The 20649-nt window shown below is 38.7% G+C and overlaps 1 protein-coding gene across 4 annotated transcripts in view; it reads left to right on the top strand.

Moving 5' to 3' along the window:
* The window catches only part of lrp8 (low density lipoprotein receptor-related protein 8, apolipoprotein e receptor), a 204759-nt gene that overhangs the window by 157372 nt on the left and 26738 nt on the right, over nt 1-20649 (top strand). For all 4 annotated transcript variants that reach the window (XM_047814280.1, XM_047814278.1, XM_047814277.1 and 1 more), the window contains exons 10-11: nt 13434-13605; nt 17852-18079. In XM_047814280.1, the coding sequence (XP_047670236.1) occupies nt 13434-13605; nt 17852-18079 (400 nt within the window). The remainder of the gene's footprint in view (nt 1-13433; nt 13606-17851; nt 18080-20649) is intronic.

Raw genomic sequence — 20649 nt, 5'->3', positions numbered from 1 at the left:
GTCATGTGTTGTAGGCTGGATGACATCTCTAAATTGTCCATAGAGTGTGAGTTTCTTTGATAGTGTCCTGTGATAGGTTGACACCCCATCCAGGGCGTCCCCTGCAAGTGCCCTGGGATAGACTCCAGGCTCCCTTTGACCCTGTATAGGATAACGCTACAGAAAATGGACTGATGGCCTGATGGCTTCACTTTAGTTGAGGGGTTCATGTCCCTCAATGAAATATATAATTTGGGCTTTTAGAGTAAAAAAAAAAGGAAATGCAAGAAACCCAAACAACTGGAGGAATCGTTATTAATTTACTGGGTACTTTGAGCTATGTACCTTTATAACCACAGACACATCTCAAACTACTTCCATCTTTACAAGAATGCAGTTTAAAGATTTAGAGCTTGTTTAACAGATAGCCTTGACCACGCAATTAATGAAATTTAACAGAATTTTAGCCAAATATATACAAAGACATTTATATGGTAATCATGAATATATTCAAATACTCAATACAATTTTTTTTTCAATTTATATAACGTGAAATATTTCTCTAATGAAGAAATATTTATTTAAAGGTTGGTCAGCCATGATAGAGTGTCCCTGGAGTAGTGAGGGTTAGGGGCATCGCCCAGTTGCTCAATTTGCAGTGTTGGAGCTTCAACCCAGATCCTCCAATCAACAACCCAGAGCCTTAACTACTTAAACCTTTAAGTGTCCTTGTTGCTTTCTAAAAGGTGTCCCACTAAATTTCTTTGTACCGTAAACAATGATCATAAATGATCTCTTATCGTTTTCATATCTACTACTTAAATCCTTTTGCCCTTTAAGAAGAACTTGTTGAGGAATATATATTTTTTTAATATAAATGGAGGATGCATTACAGTATTATTGTATATAATACATTATATTTAAACTATACATTAACTTTAGATTATTCAGTGTAGCAACGTGCACTTATATTGATGGATATTGTTTATTATTTGGAGATATAGTAAAACAGGTGACTAAATGTTTTATTACCCCGGTGCTAAGTGAGGCAGTGTTGTTTTACAATTTAGTTTTTAATATACAAGTCTGGAAGTGACCTGTTCTTTATATATCACAAGGGGGGGGGGGGGGGAAGAGCCATAAAGAGCTAGCCATCTTTTTTTTTTTTATATCACATGAAGTAAGTGCAAGCATCACTGAAATGAGGAAGCACATACAGTAATTGGTTCCACTTAGATTTAAACGGTGTGAAAATCGCATTGATTACTGCACTCGCCGGCAAATGAGTCTTTATTACCTCTCAGGAAGAAATAAGTCAGTGTCATGGAGATGCGGCGCATGCAATCACACAGCCACACAAGGCTCAATGCTTTCATACAGAAGCAGATGATCACTTTCAAATCACTGGTCAAATAAAGAGAGGTTGTTGTTATTATAAATAATATTAGTAATATTAATATTATTAATAATATTATTTATGTGTATTTCATATAAACTGTGTACATACAATATGTCTTGCATAATGAGTATAAAGCCAGTATTGCCTTGATGAAGATAATCTTACTTTTTTACTGAGCTGTCAAGATGGCAGAAAATTCCCGAGTCTCTGCTTTCTCTCTCTCAATAGGGGATGACAGCTTGAGGGACACTGTCATTATGCATATTGTGCCACAGTGAGCTAGAAACACTCAACCTCAGGCTAAACAGCATGGAGAATATTTCCTGTCCTTGGAAGACATTTCATTTGTCATTCTACTTCTTGCACGGCTGACTTTTTTTTATCTTTGTACACCATGCTGTTTTCATATATATGTGTATATATATATATATATATATATATATATATATAGATTATATATATAGATATATATATATATATATATATATATATATATATATATATATATATATATATATATATACACACATATATATTACATACATATTACATACATATATATTACATACACACACACACACACACACACACACACACACACACACACACATATATATATATATATATATATATATATATATATATATATATATATATATATATATATATATATATATATATATGCACATATATATTACATACATATATATTACATACACACACACACACACGCATATATATATATATATATTGTTTTATATATTCTGTAAGGTTTAGCAACATGGATATGTAGAATCAAATTCATTCATTGTCTGTTTGAAACATGTTTTTTAAAGGCACTTTCTGATATCGTTTGAGATAGTGGAATGGTTAACGGAAACCATTAGAGCTGTCCCACTAACATGGAGGGTCAGGTTGGTCAAATCGGATTTATACCAATGGACCATCTGAAGGCCTGAGCTACATTTGTCTATGAAAGATGTCTATGAAATAAAAGCAATCTCCTTATTAATAATATGGATGGATAATAGTATTTAGCAAGATTTCAGATCATTCAGATAATAGCGCCTTTAACAATTGACATTGTCTTAAAGCAGCTTTACAGAACATCAACATAAAACGAAAGGTTAATTTAAAGATTAATATAATACAAAAATTCAAGATTAATATTAGATATATTTAAATGTACTGTATTTGTATTTATCCCCAATAAGCCAATATCTGCTCTTTTACCTATATATAAAGAAATCCCATATGTATTCATTCATTTTCTACCGCTTATCCGAACTTCTCAGGTCACCGGGAGCCTGTGTCTATCTCAGGCGTCATCGGGTATCAAGGCAGGATACACCCTGGACAGAGTGCCAACCCATTGCAGGGCACACACTCTCATTCACTCACACACTACGGACAATTTTCCAGAGATGCCAATCAACCTACCATGCATGTCTTTGGATTGGAGGAGGAAACCGGAGTACCCGGAGGAAACCCCCAAGGCACGGGGAGAACATGCAAACTCCACACACACAAGGCAGAGGTGGGAATCGAACCCCCAACCCTGGAGGTGTGAGGCGAACGTGCTAACCACTAAGCCACCGTGCCATCCCATATGTATGATAAATGAAAAACATTTTCAAACCAGAGGCTTGGATAGAATATCATCTCAGGGAGATTTTCCTTGCTTCCCTTGTCTCTGCTTTGCTCATTAGGGACAAATATAAATTAAAATTTACTTCAACATTTTCATTCAGAATTTTTATGTTCCTATAAAGCTGCTTTGTGACAATGTCCATTATTAAAAGTGCTATACAGAAGCAATTAAGGTAAATTCATCAAAGAGGTCATTTTGATGAAATCACCAAAGATCAAAACTGTAGCAGAAATGGTGAAGAATTCTTTAATGGTTTCCAATGGGCTGTACGTTGGCCCAGGGACAGACATCTCCACTTCAACCTTGAGTACAGTCAATAGTCTGCATTTAAAACAGTACTTCAGCTTCTCCCATGTCAGCCTGTGATCCTGAGAGCACTACATGTCTTTGTCAGTGAAAGAGAACTTAAGAAGAGTACTTTAATCATCAGAAGTGTGCTGTGTCTTGGTCTCAAAAAAGAAAATCCAAAATCAAGAATTAATTTTAAAAAAAGTTTATTTGCAACAGATTATTTTGTGTGAAAAAGGCTTATTTTCACTGAGAATGAAAATCAAGAATGATTCATTAACTAGTTTAGGAGTGATGTATTAATAGAAGTGTAGTTTAATCAGAGGAAGACTTAAAGGATGGGGTAAATGATGAAAAGATAGAAGAGATGTGGCAGGTGAGGTCTGGTGAGAGACAGAGCATGAGCAAGCGAAGGCCGGGCAGAAAATCCTAACATCTATGCAACATTTGCAAATCTCATGAGAGAGACAGGTCTTAATGTTTAGATGCTTATTCTGTTAAGACTTTAAGTAATCAGCCAATTAAAGGGTCTGTGTAAAGCCCTGTGGAAGACCTGAAGAGGTCAGGGGCAGCAAGATCACCGGATACAGGTTTAAAAAAATTATCCTGACACTCCCACATGTACCAACAGCTAATTAAAAGACCACATCAGCCAGCAATCCGTGAAAGTCGACTTCTTTTGTGGCTAGTTTCTTCTACCAGGTAAGAATAATATTCCTGGATTTCAAGACAAGTCAAGAAGCTTTTATTGTCATTTCAGTCATATGTAGCTGACGCAGTACATAAAATTTAATAGTTTCTCCAGGACCCTGGTGCTACATAAAACAACACAGAGATAAGGAGTTAAAGTCAGTGTGTAAAGTCAGTCATAAAGTGCATCGTGTGTAACCTAGTGCAAACAGTATGAGACAAAAGACAGGGCAATCACACAATACAAAACAGTACAGGACAGATACACAAAATAGTGTAAATTATTCTGTATATTGAATATTATACAGTACATTGTGCAAGAATATGAACAAGAGGGTTCTATTTAAACATATATATATATATATATAGACACTTGTGTATATTGTGTACATATATTCATTTATTCCAATAGCAGCAGTTTGATGAGGTATTGACATGTGGTGTGCAAGACAGCAATTGAGTGAGTGTGCAAGACATCATGTGCGAAGCTAGCAAAATCAACATGTGAACTGTTTAATGGGTGTGGTGCTGTAGACATAAATGTATAATAAATGAGGGTTTTAGTGTGTTCGAGTATGATTTCCCCTAATAAAAGCTACATCAAGGGGACACGGTGGCTTAGTGGTTAGCACGTTTGCCTCACAACTCCAGGGTTGGGGGTTCGATTCCCACCTCCTCCTTGTGTGTGTGGAGTTTGCATGTTCTCCCCGTGCCTCGGGGGTTTCCTCCGGGTACTTCGGTTTCCTCCCCTGGTCCAAAGACATGCATGGTAGGTTGATTGGCATCTCTGTAAAATTGCCCGTAGTGTGTGAATGTGTGAGTGAATGAGAGTGTGTGCCCTGCGATGGGTTGGCATTCCATCCAGGGTGTATCCTGCCTTGATGCCCGATGACCCCTGAGACCCCTGAGGCTCCCCGTGACCTAAGAAGTTTGGATAAGCAGTAGAAAATGTATGAATGAATGAAAAGCTACATCAAAACAACCACGCACTTGCATCCAGTCACTCACCACAAATATTTTCATTGTTAAAAAACTCTTTAAATCAGTTCTTATTGTTACTACTTGCAGAAATCTTTTTTATTCCATCCATCCACCCATCTGTCCATCCATCCATCCACGTACGCTACCTCTATTCCTAAACTCTGCATTGTAACTCTATAAAATATTTTTGATTTAATTCTCATTATAGATATCTCTTTAATAACGTTAAAATAGGTCTCTAATCCGTGCGCTTTTCTGAAGCATTCTATGCAGAGGCGAAGTAGAGATAAGAGAAGAGGCTCATGCTTTGATGCACAACGCATCCCAGCCTGCTTTTTAAAACGCATTTTACAGACACAACAGAAACTGCAAATATGACCTTTGGATACCAGTATGACTCTTGGCATGAAGAGCGAAAGCACAGAGCAGTTCTTTATTAGAGACAATACACAAACACTGCAAAAGCTTGTTTACGTTTGGTATTCATTGAAAAGATAGATAGATAGATAGATAGATAGATAGATAGATAGATAGATAGATAGATAGATAGATAGATAGATAGATAGATAGATAGATAGATAGATAGATAGATAGATAGATAGATAGATAGATAGATAGATATGTATGTGTGTGTGTGTGTGTGTGTGTGTGTGTGTGTGTGTGTGTGTGTGTGTGTGTGTGTGTGAGATTATACTTCCCATTGCATATAAATTGAATTGGAATGAGATTCTCCACATGAATCTGTCTGAATACGTAATCTCTGTCCTCCTGATGTTCTTACCACTTTATCCTGGTTTGATCCTGAACTTAGGTTGCTGTCATGTTCTTCTCCATATCCATGTGGCTTTCCTACACGTTCTCTGATTTCCTTCCATCACCCTACAAGAACACACTGGGAGTTACACATAATTGGCCCTAGGTACAGTGTAAGTGGGAGTGTGCTATGCACTAGTATTGTCTGGGTGTATTCACTATTTAGGGCTAGACTCCAGATCTACTGTAATACAGATCAGGATAAAGTGATACAAGACTAAACCCCAAGGTTATGTATCTTAAATAATTGTATTTAATTAATAATTGTATTAATTAGTATGCTATATAAAAAAATAAAGGTTCCGATAATCGTGCGAAGGTTTTTACCTTTACAATTGGTCAACTGTCTTATCCAAACCTACTTATAATTGAGCTGACCGACGGACGTAACAGTCTTGTGATTAGTAACCCAAACCGCAAACCCCTAATAGAAGTACAGAAGAAGATCTTTGTTAAAGTACAAAAGTATGTGTATAGAAGTGTTTGAGTGAGGGGTTCCTTTAAGATAAGCTTTCGAGTCATTAGACCATTTTTTACAAGACTACAATGAGAATCTACCGATGGTCCTCAATCTAGACGTGTGTTCCTCAAGGAGCTCCGTAATGATCATCATCTATCTCTGCGCTTTGTGCTCTCTCTCTCAAGAATCTTTACATTCATTCATGTTTTTAAAGCTTTAAAGCAAGCTCAACAAATTGCAGCTTAATATTAGTGAAGTTGATGAGTTACATTTCACTTATTTAATGTGTCACGGTAAGAGAAATGTAGTGTTGCAAATTAAGCCATGGATAGTAATAAGGTGCTTGAGCGTCTCTTCGGGTAGCTGTTTTCTCTCATGTGGTGTGAAGCAAGTCGAGCAGGTCCTCACATCTTTATTTAGTTTTATTGATGGGAGGAGACACTGTTGTGTCGCTGCCCACTGTGATGCGTGGAGCTCTGTACATGTGGCCATGCTGGCTTTCTACATCCTCATTAAGGAAATGATGTGTGCTATTAGTGTGTGCTGCAATCCTGAACCTGTAAATTGGTTTTAATGAGCATGTGAGAAAATTCATGGTCGCTGGAAGGACACAGTCTGTGGTCAAGACATTTCATTATCTTGTACTGGTGGTATTAGAGGATGACAATGGATGTATGTGTATATATGTATATATATATATATATATATATATATATATATATATATATATATATATATATATATATATATATATATATATATATATATATACAGTAATGTACACATTTTGTCAACCATTCTGCATTCAGTATAAATAGTTAAAGTTTTTTTTATTAGGAATTAGAGGATAGTAAATTAACTCTTAGTCATACCACACCATGAGTCTCTCTCTCTCTCTCTCTCCCTCTCCCTCCCCCCCCCCTCTCCCCCCCCCCCCCCCTCTCTCTCTCCCTCTCTCTCTCTCACACTCACTCTCTCTCTCTTACACACACACTGCCTGAACTACACTCCGGCACACGGTATTCCATAAGTGTTCATTCACCCAACCTTCCATTCATTCATTCATTCATTCATGCATTTGTTTATCCATCCATCCATCTGTTCATTCATGCTGGCAATCTAAACATCAGTATGTTTTGGGAGTCTGGAGGAAACCTACACAACTATGGGGAGAACTCAACACAAATACTTTACACAGCTCAGGATCTCAATACTACACGCTGCTCCACCACACCACTTTTTGCACCAGCAGCCAGTATTACTACGAACTAATGATCCTGAGGAAATTGAGTCATTTTCTCTATCTGTCAGAAGAAGAGATAAAGGGCTTGATGAAATCCACGTATTCTTCTTTGGTCTTCAACAAATATATCACGGTCCTCAGAATGAGTCTGTAAGATTAGCAGTCAGTGTGTGTGTGTGTGTGAGCAAAATGTGAGGAGCATGCTGATCTCCACTTCTCAACTTCCGTGTGCTCGATCCATTTCCTACCGCGGTTTCATCAAAAGCATAATTACTAAATTACTAATGGATTGTTTAGAAAAATGAGTCAAAATGTTGCTCTTTGTTCAATACAGCTGAAATATTGCTGAAGTTGGTTCTGATCTGAAAGTGTAGAAAGAAAAGAATAAAGAGAAGGAAAGAAGCTTGTGATTTTTGAAGGGAAGAATAGATACAGCATGTAGTGATAGGAAGAATAGAGAGAAACATTTATTGCTAATAATTAATAAATTCTGTGATAAAGGAAGAATGGCAGGAGAATATATAGAAAAGAGAGAAGAGAAGGAGAAATGGAGATTAACTCGAATGCAGTGGGAGAGGGACAAGAATTAAGATGGATGGATGGATAGATGGATGGATGGAGGGGATACCGGCAAGATAGAGTAAGGGAATAAAAAATAAATAAATAAATGAATGAAGGAAGGAAGAAATCTGGGCATCATCATTGTATAGCAGTAAAATTAAATTACTCTGTGCTGTGATTGACTTATGAATGCTCCGCCCCCTGGCCCACCCTATTCATATTCCATTCATATATATCATTAGTCAAAGCTCTAGCTATTGACATGAAGGAGCCAGAATACAGAAAAATGTGATGACTGTATCAATGGGACACAGAAATGAACAACCACAGGATGATGAATGACATTAATGATAGAGACCACTTACTCATCTAATGCAGTCCATTCAGTAGAAAAGATGCTGCATCAATGACGTTACAGTTTTATTATACTCATCTCGTCTTAGCACAAGTTTCAGGGATTTGCCTCAACCTCCTCCCCCCATCCCTACTCTGTCTCTTTCATTCTCTCGTTGCCACGTCGTTCATCTTAGATGAAGTTGTTCAGACTGATGACAGCAAATCCAGCAGATGAGGGAAATGATTGAATTCTGAACACAGGCTGAAAACGAAAATATTTGCTTGCAGTTCAGTGGTCTGTAAGGAACTTAGCAGTAGAATGAAATGTTTCTTTTCCCACAAGTCTCCTCTATTACAGCGGGGCCTTACAATTTAAGTCGTGGCTCTGGGCCCCGTCGCTGAGAGCCAGCCAAAGCATCTTGGGTTTTGTAAGGTCACAGCCTGAGATATTAACAGCTTTGCTGGGAAGCGAGGAAGGTAAGAAGGAAGAATGAGCTGTGATTTAGAGACCACACCAACCAACCTTGATCATCTTTTTCCATCACTGTCATCACTGAATGCTCTACACGTTCTTTCACTATCAAACCGCACCTGCTGTAAATCTTTTGCCATCTGTCTGTTTCTGTCAGGATTTAAATTGCTTTCGGTCTTTTTCTGGGTGACACAGGTCCTTACTTCCTCATTTTCTTTTATCCCCTCTCACTTTTTCTACCTCACCACCTGCTTCCCAAAATTTCTTGGGATGTACAATCAATTTCTGCTTAGCAACCATTGCTGTCTGCTTTTACCTAGATCCAGCTATTAGCAGACTCAATTATCCAATCAGCACAGTGCAAAAATAATGCAGATGCATATCATAAGCTACAGTTAATGTTCATATCAAACATCAGAATGGGGACAATTTGATCTGTGGGACTTGTTTATTGGTATCAGAGGAGCTGGTTTGAGTATTTCAGTAACTATACTTCTCCTGAGACACACACAACGGCATTTACAGAAAAACATCCGTCGAGCAACATCCAACACACATAACAACCAAACTACAACAGCATGAGACTTCACTCTTGTCCACTAAGAACAGGAATCTGAATCTACAGTTAGCATACATTCATCAAAACGATTTACAGTTTGAGATTGGGAAAATATCAGGTGACTGTCCAGTTCAGTCTGGGTTCACTCACTCACTCACTCACTCACTCATTTTCTACCGCTTATCCGAACTACCTCGGGTCACGGGGAGCCTGTGGCTCTCTCAGGCGTCATCGGGGCATCAGGGCAGGATACACCCTGGACGGAGTGCCCAGTCTGGGTTCTATACCTATTTAATATTTTGTACTTTGTTACAGACATTAATTAACAATGATCTTATAAGAGAGTCTCTGGCTATTAGTTACCTGCATTTGTGCAAGTTTGAGAACTTGTTTAACTCAAGCACAAAAAAAAATAATGAAGTGAAGAAAGACTATTAAGAGAGTTTGTGTTTAAAGGCAGGGTCTCCGATTTTTGAAAGCAAATGTTGACATATAAAATCACCAAAACAAATACGTCCCTAACCCAAATGGGTTCCACCCCTGTATCGATAGCTCCGCCCACACAAACATATGTAACCCAGGCAAATAATGGAAAGAAATGTCTTTATCATAGCTGAAGGGAAGAACAATACGATTGCAGATAAACAAACAAGCAAAAATGACACACAAGCATAATCATGCAAAGGACGGCATATATTAGTTCTGTGTAACAAAGCAAAACCAGCGTTACTCATCTATCGAGAAGGAAAAAAGCACCTCTGCGTCTTAAGTAAAGTAAAGAGTTTCCTGAGTCAATAACTCCTGAGCTAAACGCTGTTACTACACAAAACACGGTTGTAGCTGCCTCTCTACATTACTACGATAGAAAAGAGGTGTTATTTGTGTAGTAACAGCGTTTATCTCAGGAGTTATTGACTCGGGAAACTCCAATCTGTGAATATGTGGCCAACTTCCTGCTCCTTCAGTTCTCTCCAGTGCTGGAAAGCTGATCCTATATTAACACGTCCTACTTCTTGCCTTATCGTAAATCTTTCTTCTCTTTCTTTTGTTTTTATTCCCCATGTCAATGTTAAAACCGCTTTCTGCTAATGTCACACATTGAACACTCTCTCCGCTGCATATTGACAAGACCCGCCCCTTTCTGCTCATTGGCTACACGTTAGTTTAGATTTTTTTTTTTTTCGGCTCGACTCAGTTTTATGAAGCATTTCTCAGAAATTGGAGACACTATCTTTAAAGTCTCTACCATCGCTTAGGCTATAAGTAAGATACATATTCTGGCACCAAGATGGTGTGGAATGAACCTTCCCTTCAAACAGCCAAGTCACATGTTCCTGATCCTGAAGTACTTAAAATACCACTTAAAAAGTACCTGAAATATGTGTTGCCAGTGTTTACAGAGTTTTCTGACTGATTTTAGTCAGACCATAACCTAGTAAATCAGTATCGATGTATTCAATGTCAGAGACTTCAGACTTCTGTAAAGTCACAATGGGTGCAATGTAAAACATGATAGTCTGATTAAACTCCGTAAAAGGTCTGGATATTGAGCTTAAGATTTCAAAAATTAAAACTTGAAGAAATCCATTGTTCTGACTGCTTATTGTGAGTTTACTCACAATTTGAATTCAGCAGGTGAACAGTTTTATAGTGTTTCTGTCCAATGCCATAAAAGTAACTGTGTGCTTTATGTTCTTAAAGCAGTACCTACTGGATGCAATAGTATGACAACTGTTGTAAAGTATAATTGTTTAATTATATATTACAGCCACATATATTTCATGAGCACAAATTCACTACATAATTAGTCCTGGAAAAATACTACAACCCTAACATCCCAAAGTTAACTAGCATACTAAATGTTAGCTAGTTAACTAGTCTTAGCTTGAACCATCTACTGTATACCCTTCCATCACAACCAAAACCACTGTTATGGGTATTGTTTAGCTAAGACTAACCTTTTGTAATGATTAGGGCTATTCAGTAATACTATCAACCAAAAGGGTTTGTTAGCTAACATTTGGTCTTTTGGGGTATTTTTTGGGAGTAGTTTTGTATGTAATAAAAACTCAAGACCCTAAAGATAGCTGGCATGCAAAATAATAGATAGCAAACTTATTTTTGTCACTTTTAGCATCAAACCATTCATTCATTCATTAATTTTCTACCACTTATCCGAACTTCTCGCGTCACGGGGAGCCTGTGCCTATCTCAGGCGTCATCGGGCATCAAGGCAGGATACACCCTGGACGGAGTGCCAACCCATCACAGGCACACACACACTCTTATTCACTCACACACACACACACACTACGGACAATTTTCCAGAGATGCCATTCAACCTACCATGCATGTCTTTGGACCGGGGGAGGAAACCAGAGTACCCAGAGGAAACCCCCGAGGCACGGGGAGAACATGCAAACTCCACACACACAAGGCGGAGGCGGGAATCGAACCCCCAACCCTGGAGGTGTGAGGCAAACATGCTCACCACTAAGCCACCGTGCCCAGCAAAACAGGATTTTGGATTGTTTGGCTATGACTAAACCTTAGCTGAACAGGAACTATATCAGTTTAAAAAAATGTTAGCTAGTTTAGCCCAAGCTAACAGAGGCACGAATCTTCTGTTATTTTATTTGTTTAGGAAATTTAGCAGTTCACATTCAGCATTGTTTCCTCCTGAGGTTAGAATGTGAAATCATAAAACAAATGTTAAATCTTTTGTCAGAGGCATGACCTTCTTAGTGACAGGTATAAAGCTTAGGCAGGGTTTAGAATTTGTCAATGCACACAGAGAGCACAAGAAATGAGGAAAACGTCCTTGGACGTAATGAAAGATTGTCTAATAATTCAGATTTAGAATAATCATTAGGGACAGAGTTAATGGTTGATACAGAAAAAGTGAAGGAGAATGCACAGAATGCAAGGGTGAGTCAATTTCAGTTCAGAGACTGTGAGTTTAGGCTATAGTGAAGGTGAATTTAGTGGAATTGCTGTTGCTGCCTGGTGGCATGACTGAGTCACAAGACTGCACTGATTTAGCTTTTCCAGAGGTAGATCCAAATGTACTGACACACACTGAATGTCTAATTGCCTCGAGACACTACAGCTGTGTGTCTCATGCACACAGACACACACACAAACAAGCATTTTGTCAGTTTATTGCAATATAATGACCTAGAATTCTAAAGTTCACCGTGTTCCTATGGTTCCAAAATACAGATTTTTCTAGGTAAGTCGTATTCGCAGTAAAAATGACATGGAACAGCTCGAGATTACGCATAAGCCTTGGACTCAAAATGAACACCTTGTTAATAGAAAAGAGTTCAGGTAACAACAGTAATTCTGTACTGAAAGTTCCAGCTATGCATGCTGGAGTATATGGGTGTGAAATCTCTGTTATTTTATTAACTCAAAAAACAAAAAATCTAAAAAATCTAAATAAACAGGCTATGGTAAGAACATTGCATTTGCCAGACAATTTTATCCAGAGCAACTTACATCTTATCTCATGTTATACAATTGAGGGCAATGTTAAAAACAATGTTAATTAAAAAAAAATATGGCTAAGTCAAAAAATGAGGCAATAACAAAGAGAGCAGGAAACAAGGGACTTGGTAATGTCACAGCATTCCCAACACAGAAGGTAAGGTTTGCTAAGAACATCACACGCGCAAGGGTTGTTGACATGAATCAGGAATGAAACTGAACACAGTTGAGCTTAATCATGACACACATGGGACAACAGTGATAATGACAACAGTGAAAGAGACAATGACAAATCAGCCAGAGACAAGACATGAATTAAACAAATGGCATATGGCTACATAAACAAAAAAGAACCGAAGTGGAAGTGAATGCCATAGTGCTGCAGGCTGCTGATGTCTATTCCCTTTAAATGTTCTCAGATATCTTTACCGATGATGTAAATCTAAAAGCTAAGAAGCTTCATTTTTAACTCTTCCACCCTAATTCATGATGTCTTTCTGGTCTTCGACAAGGTAAAAGTCCATACCTGATGTTCACCAACCGACACGAGATCCGACGGCTTGACCTGGTGAGGAGGGACTACACCCAAGTGGCGCCCACCCTGAAAAATGCTGTGGCATTAGACGTGGATGTCACCACAAACAAGATGTACTGGTGTGACCTTTTCCATCGCAAGATCTTTAGGTACTTCATGAACAGAGCATGCTTAATGTATCACAGATCTGTGTAAAAACCCAGCACAAGGAGCAAAGAAAAAGTAGTAGTCATTTGGAGACATCAAGGCATCTCTTATACATGTTTGCTTTCACATATGCTCACTGCTGGGTGTCTGCTGATGAACAGCTTGACAGTTGTCTGTTGTTAACGATCCTGTAATTGCTGTAATTAAGCTTAATCACCATGATAAGCCTAAAGCAGGACATTTGGCTGCTGATTGCTCAGGTTGATTTCTCTTCACATCATGTATGTACGACCTGGTATATGGTAATTGGCATGAATCTGGAGTGTGTGGTAAGGTGCCGTGCTTTCTCATTCTCTTAGTCTTTCCATTCTCATCTCTGTGTCTTTCCTCCCACTCTGCTGGACATCCTAATTAGTAGAGTTCTGCTGAATAATATTCATCAGCCCTGAAACAGTTCAGTGTGTGAGTCTGTGCATTTTAGTAGAAGAGTGGAACGTGTATTATTAGGTCACATAGCTGACCGTTTTTTTTTTTCTCATAAGAATTGCACTGTTCTCCTGAAAGAGTGAGATTATGAGATTAAGCAACAGCCTGAGATCAGAAAAGGCCAAAGCTGTAACTAGTGTTTGGCTCATGTGGGAGGCTGAATAGAATCTAAGAGTATGGAGGCTGCTAAAATATGATCTTTGCTGTTATTTTTTCATACTCAGAAAAGAATCCATGTACAGAGATCAGACATGATCAGAGATCATGTTACTTCTTTACCATAAATGATCTGGAACAGGTGGTGCTGAGTAGCCAGTCTTACCTCTATGAGAGTAAAGAGTTCTGAGGATTGATTGCTGTTGTCTAAATAGTACCGCGGGGTACATTCCTGGCACACCAGGAATATAAAGCAAGGACACAAAATCGGAAGATATAACCATGGGTAAAAATTCGTGTTTCATCCTAGATTTGTACTGTAAAAAGATCCAGATAGCATGAGGTTCTCCTACACTGCATAGGCTTGTAAGGAGGAGTCTTAAGAGCACTTACATTGGGATTTTGGACAAGTCAGAGGTCAGTTTTGGAGCTCTAAGTTCCTGAGCACTAGAAGTGGAAACCAGGGTCTGGTTAGTTGGGGTCATGAACGGGTCTCTGTTGATTAGGTGCTGAATTCTCTGCAATTAGTGGTCCAGACTAGGCGATTAATGGGAAACCACTCAGCCATTCTAGTAGTATGTGGCATCGAAGCCCTGAGTTGGTTAGACAGTGGAAGATGTGAAAATCTCAATGCAGATAGTGCTGAGATAGTGCTGAGGAAGATCACACTCTGGAGGGGTGCTATGATGAAATTCACTTAACCACATTAGTGTGGCAATCTCCTCCTCAATGCCCCCTCCTAACCTCTAGAGGGAGTCCTCTTCTGAATACTGACACCCGGGGTCAGAGGACACTTCCTGGTTATAATCTATAAAACATGCTCTCCCTGTTGATGTTTGAGAATTGTTGTTAATCTGCCACACATGAAGCTGTTCATTGTTTGGTTTTGTTGCCCTATGTGCTCATTAATGCTGTGTTTTCTCATTAACTGCTGACCTGTTTTCTGCTTGCTCGTTTTTTTAACTCTGCCTGCCCCTCACCATGCTTTTGCCCCACGTTTTAGATTACTTGCATGTCATGTTTCATCTGTCATTAAACTCTGCATATGGATTCTTTAATGCTAGCCTCTGGGGGTTCCTTACAGTAAGCAGCACTTAGCCACAGGCTATCTGGGGATGTGAAATATTCTCTGCAGAGACAATAAGTGACAATTGGTGAAGAAAGTTTATAGAGATCCCTAGCAAACATTGTAAAGTTTAATAAGAATAGCCATTTAAAAATGAATGCCAACTCAAAGCTAGAGGGTGCTATAGTGTTCTGTTGTATTTCGCTAACCATGTGCTCCCAATGTGTAACAAAACACAACCACTGTAGCAGAAATGATGCTTAATGCAAATAGTGTCTAATGTTATGTTGAGTAAACATCTCCTAAAATCTTATTTCATAAATATTGTTCTACTCTGTTTTGACTCTTGAAATTTTTTAGAAGTGGGCCCTGAATGGTCAGCTTTGCCTGCTGATGGATTATAGGCCATGCTGAGGATGCAGTTACTCCAATTAATCCTGATTAGCATCATTTTGGGTCGATGAGATGTGACATTTCAGCCAAGATGTCTCCAGCAAACAGTGGCACAAGCAATTAAGGAGACAATCTGCTGCTCCACTTCATCTAATTCATCTTTGTCAAATCCTTGAGCAATTTCAGATATCATTTACATACAAACACTATTGGGCCAAAAGTTACTGGAGACCATGCCATCACACCCAAATTTGCTTGGTGAAAATTCTATTCCAGATTTATTTTCCTTTGCTGTTGGATTATCCTCCATTTTAATGGAAAGGCTTTCTACTAGATTTTGGAGTGTGACTTTGGGGGTTTGAGTTCTGCTATGAGGGCATGTACTGATTTCCAGTGACGAGTTGAGGTGGCAAACTGTTTCTTCATGAACCTCACTTTGCATACTATTGCCTTTTTGATGGATATCATATGTGGGTATTTGTGAACTTTGCTTGTGTGGCTGCCCAATAAAGTTATTCCCGGGCTATGTCACAAGATTAATATAACATTAACCCTGTGTCAAAAATACAGGGCTGTCAAGTATCATGCATTGAGGGTGACAGTCACGCATTTCTGTCTTTTGTCACGCTCTCCCACCACACGTTGTATTTCTCACGCAGAAAAACTGACAATTTATCATATATGGGCAAGTCGTGGCCTAATGATTAGAGAGTCTGACTCGTAAGCCTAAGGTTGTGGGTTCGAGTCTCGGGCCAGCCACGACTGAGGTGCCCTTGAGCAAGGCACCGAACCCCCCAACTGCTCGCAGGCGCCACAGCATAAATGGCTGCCCCCTGCTCCTGCACTTTTCGCTTTCATATATTTAATAAGCCGCAGCGCCCAAAATGTATCAGTCCGCACCGCTGTCTCTATGGAACCAAACAGGAACCATGCACGTCTCCCCTGGAGTTCTTAGTCGAGCCTGACACTTATCAGCCAATCAAAAAAAAGAGGCTACACAATAGCCAATCAGAAAATAGCACTATCTGGGTAAGATTTAACGCAAGAAACAAAGAAAAAGAAATGGTGGAATGTTATACTTGCCTGTCTTCAAAACTTGAGAGCCCTGAAAATATTAGACATTACAGCTATCCCTTAAAGCTATACCCTGAATTCTCCACACTGCAAGATTTGCCTTTTAAGATATACACAGGTTGTGATAATGCTTACGAATCACAGTCCTGACCACTCAGACCAGGACTGATTTTCCCATAAACCAATGACTTGAACATTTCAGTTGGCTTTTATGCATGATGTCAATCAGTTGGTGTTCCTCCACATGACCAGCTATTAAGTCATGCTTGTTGAGTATGTTTAACTTTTTTTTAATTAAAATTGTAGTGGTCTGAATTAGTTTAGTACATTTAGATACAAATTCTAGAGAAGTTAATCAGCTTTAAAATTGGCTCAGTTATTCTATAGCGTGACCCAGAAATGAGTCCAGATACATTTGAAATGATGTCATTAACGTACACTCAACTCCTCTAACAGACGCTTTATTTTCTTTGTATTTATTATTTATGCCACTAAAAATTTGGAATTGGGGACAGAACAATTGGTCCAAATAACAGTGCTTAGCTTGTGGCTCAGGCGACATGTTTAAAAAGAGAAGTTTGTAGCCTCAGTTCCTGATAAGGACAGACAGGGCCATTTGAGAACTGGCACCCAATGTAGAACAGCATCTGTTAAACATGCGTTCACAACAGATGGAACATTATCAGGTTGTATAGTCTCATTCTACTGATGGAGTAACAATGAGTTGCTTTCTAATGATCATGCGCTTGCATGTAGCTCATCATTCCCTTACTGTGCTGTCATATGTTCTTCCAAAAATGTCAAACGAACAGATTTGGATGGTGGATATCATTATTGTCTCACTATCATTATTTCAAATGTATGCAGATGCTGTATTGCTTTAATCCCTGTGCATAAATAAAAATAACAGCTGGGAGCGAGAGAGTGTTTTATGAGATACTCATTCATGGTGCAGTTTGGCAGACATGCATTACTATGTGACTTGTCATGAACAAATGGGTGTTATCTAGACCTTGAGGATGTATACGTAGACTAACGTATGTGTGTGTTTGTGTGTGTGTGTTATTTTGCAGCGCATATATCAACAAAGCCAGTAACTCATCTGAGCAGATCACTCTCATCGATTCAGCACTACATTCCCCAGAAGGCATAGCTGTCGATTGGGTCCACAATAACATCTACTGGACTGATTCTGGACACAAAACCGTCTCTGTTGCCACTACTGATGGCAAAAAAAGAAAAGTGTTGGTTGACAGCGAGCTGAGTGAACCACGGGCGATTGCGCTTGACCCCAGACAAGGGTGAGAGAAGAGTGGAAATTTTTTTCCATACATACATCATGTACACTGATGAAAATGTTATTTGTGACAAATAGGTCAGTTAAATGGTTAAAAGAAATGACTGAATTTCTCTTTTTTCATCATTAGTATACAAATCAATAGTATATCTTCACTGAGTTTCAGCATAAAATGTACAGATCTGTGGAACTCAGGATATTTTTTCAGTCAGTGTTGAAGAGCAGTGCATCGACTGACGTAAGATGAACTAGAATACGAAAGGAAACCATCCGCATCAGATGTTACAGTATTGTCACTACAAAACTTCAATAGGTTTAAGATATGCTGACTGTAAAGGCCATAGCATATGATTAACATCATTTTAACCTCATCAAAGAATTCAGTGAGTTATTGTGACCTGTGGATGGGAACGTGGTCATTCTGGTAAACACCATTATCCATTTCTACCTCAGTGCAGATCTGATGTGAATGGTTTCCTTTCATATTCTAGTTCATCTTACTTCAGTCAATGCACTGCTCTTCAACCTGTCTCTAGTTCTCTCAGTCACTCCCTTTGTCTATTCTGACATCTTTATCCATCCCCTCGAGCATCTTTCATGCAAATTATTAAAGTAGAGGAAATGGATACTAATGAGCTCAGAGAGCTTGTCTACATGAGAACCAATTGCTGCAATTTATGGATGAAGTGCCTACCTTGTTGGTCCTTCTTGTACTTATACAGAGAATATGACTAGATTTATAATAATAAAAATTCTGGATTTTTTTTTTGCGTTCTATTTTCTTGAGGGACTCATTTCAATCTGAATGTGGAACTTAGATGATTTTAAAGCCCAGTAACACTGATGTGACTGACTGCTACCACAACATCGGTGTTGAGAACAAGCAATCACCCATATAATATCTTTTTCATTGATGGTGTCTTGTACACAAATTGTGCTATGCAAAAAAACGGGCTATGCCTTCCTTATCCCAAATGGGGCACTCAGTATTTTACCCTTAGTGTGTCACATTTCTTTATTTGTGTCACGAATGTGGGGAAAAAACAGACCCAGATGCAGGATAGCTTAAAAGAAAAATTCGAAACACGACAACAACAGACAACAGGACAAAACAAAGGATTCCGCGCTGCACAAGGCAACGCGGCTTAACTAAATACTAATAATAATCATGACACATGAGGGACAGGTGTGCAGAGGCGGGGAGGAAAAGACAAGGGCGGGGCAGGCACGTGAACACCAAACGTAAACAAAAAAGCACATGGCCAACGTCCGGGCTGAGTCCTGACAATTTGGTCTCTAAAATGGGTGCTTGCAAGTGCATTATGTCAAATATCACTGCTAAAAAGATAAGGATCTAACTAATGATGGAGAAAAAGAGTATATCTACATGTTTTCTTTATATCAAAGATCAAAAATATGCAGCGTATTATCAACTAAAAAAACTCAAATTCAAATGTCCTTAGTGCTTAGATGTTCCTTTGCAGCATTTTTGGCTCATCCAACTTGAAGCTTTTCTTCTGACAGTGTGCTGACACTGGAGACTCCTTCCATATATAACCGTGTCTTTATACAAAGCTTCACCATGCTAACAAATCTAAAATGGGGTTGTTGTTTTTTTAGGGTGGATAACACTTTTAAGTTTTGTTTATTTGGAGTATTTTACAGTTTCTTTTATGATATTAGGCAGAAGCTCTTATCCAGAGCAGAAATATGTACAGAAATAGGCTGGTTCGTGAGGTCATGGAGTAAGCATAGTGTCTAAAAGAATCTGTTGGGGAGAAAATGTACTAAAATGTACTTGTTTTCAAATGTTTTGAGCTATTTTAGGAAATTGTAGGTCTTCAGCAAGAGCTGTAAGTGTTGTTATTATAGAAATGGTAACGTGTTAGAATAAGTGCTTTAATATAAGCTGTTGTAGAAAATTAATTGAATCCTTTCGACAAGCATTCAATCAGAATTCAGCATTCATCAGCATAATGGTAAAAAAAATATACTTAACCTGGCACTTATGTGTGTAATATTGATTTCTAGAGTTAATTCACATTTGTAATTACTTCTAAAACAAAAAATGAATGAAACTTATCATCTTAATCTTAAGTAGTAACATTAAGAGCATGATTGTAAGTGAATTCATGGTGGCTTAGTGGTTAGCACGTTCGCCTCACAACTCCATGGTTGGGGGTTCGATTCCTGCCTCCACCTTGTGTGTGTCAAGTTTGCATGTTCTCCCCGTGCCTCCGGGGTGTACTCCGGTTTCCTCCCCCGGTCCAAAGACATGCATGGTAGGTTGATTGGCATCTCTGGAAAATTGTCCGTAGTGTGTGAGTGAATGAGAGAGTGTGTGTGTGCCCTGCGATGGGTACTCCGTCCAGGGTGTATCCTGCCTTGATGCCTGATGACGCCTGAGATAGGCACAGGCTCCCCGTGACGTGAGAAGTTTGGATAAGCGGTAGAAAATGAGTGAATGAATGAACCATCATCAGATTCTTAAATCTACTTTATTTATTTGTACAGTCTAGGAGAAGCATATACAGTATTTTGTATATGACAAATAAAAAATAATCTTCGGTTATG

Source organism: Tachysurus fulvidraco, chromosome 5 (assembly GCF_022655615.1).
Source record: "Tachysurus fulvidraco isolate hzauxx_2018 chromosome 5, HZAU_PFXX_2.0, whole genome shotgun sequence".
Classification (NCBI taxonomy): Eukaryota; Metazoa; Chordata; class Actinopteri; order Siluriformes; family Bagridae; genus Tachysurus; species Tachysurus fulvidraco.
The sequence above is the reverse complement of the archived record's forward strand: the minus strand, read 5'-3'. Positions and strand labels throughout refer to the sequence as shown.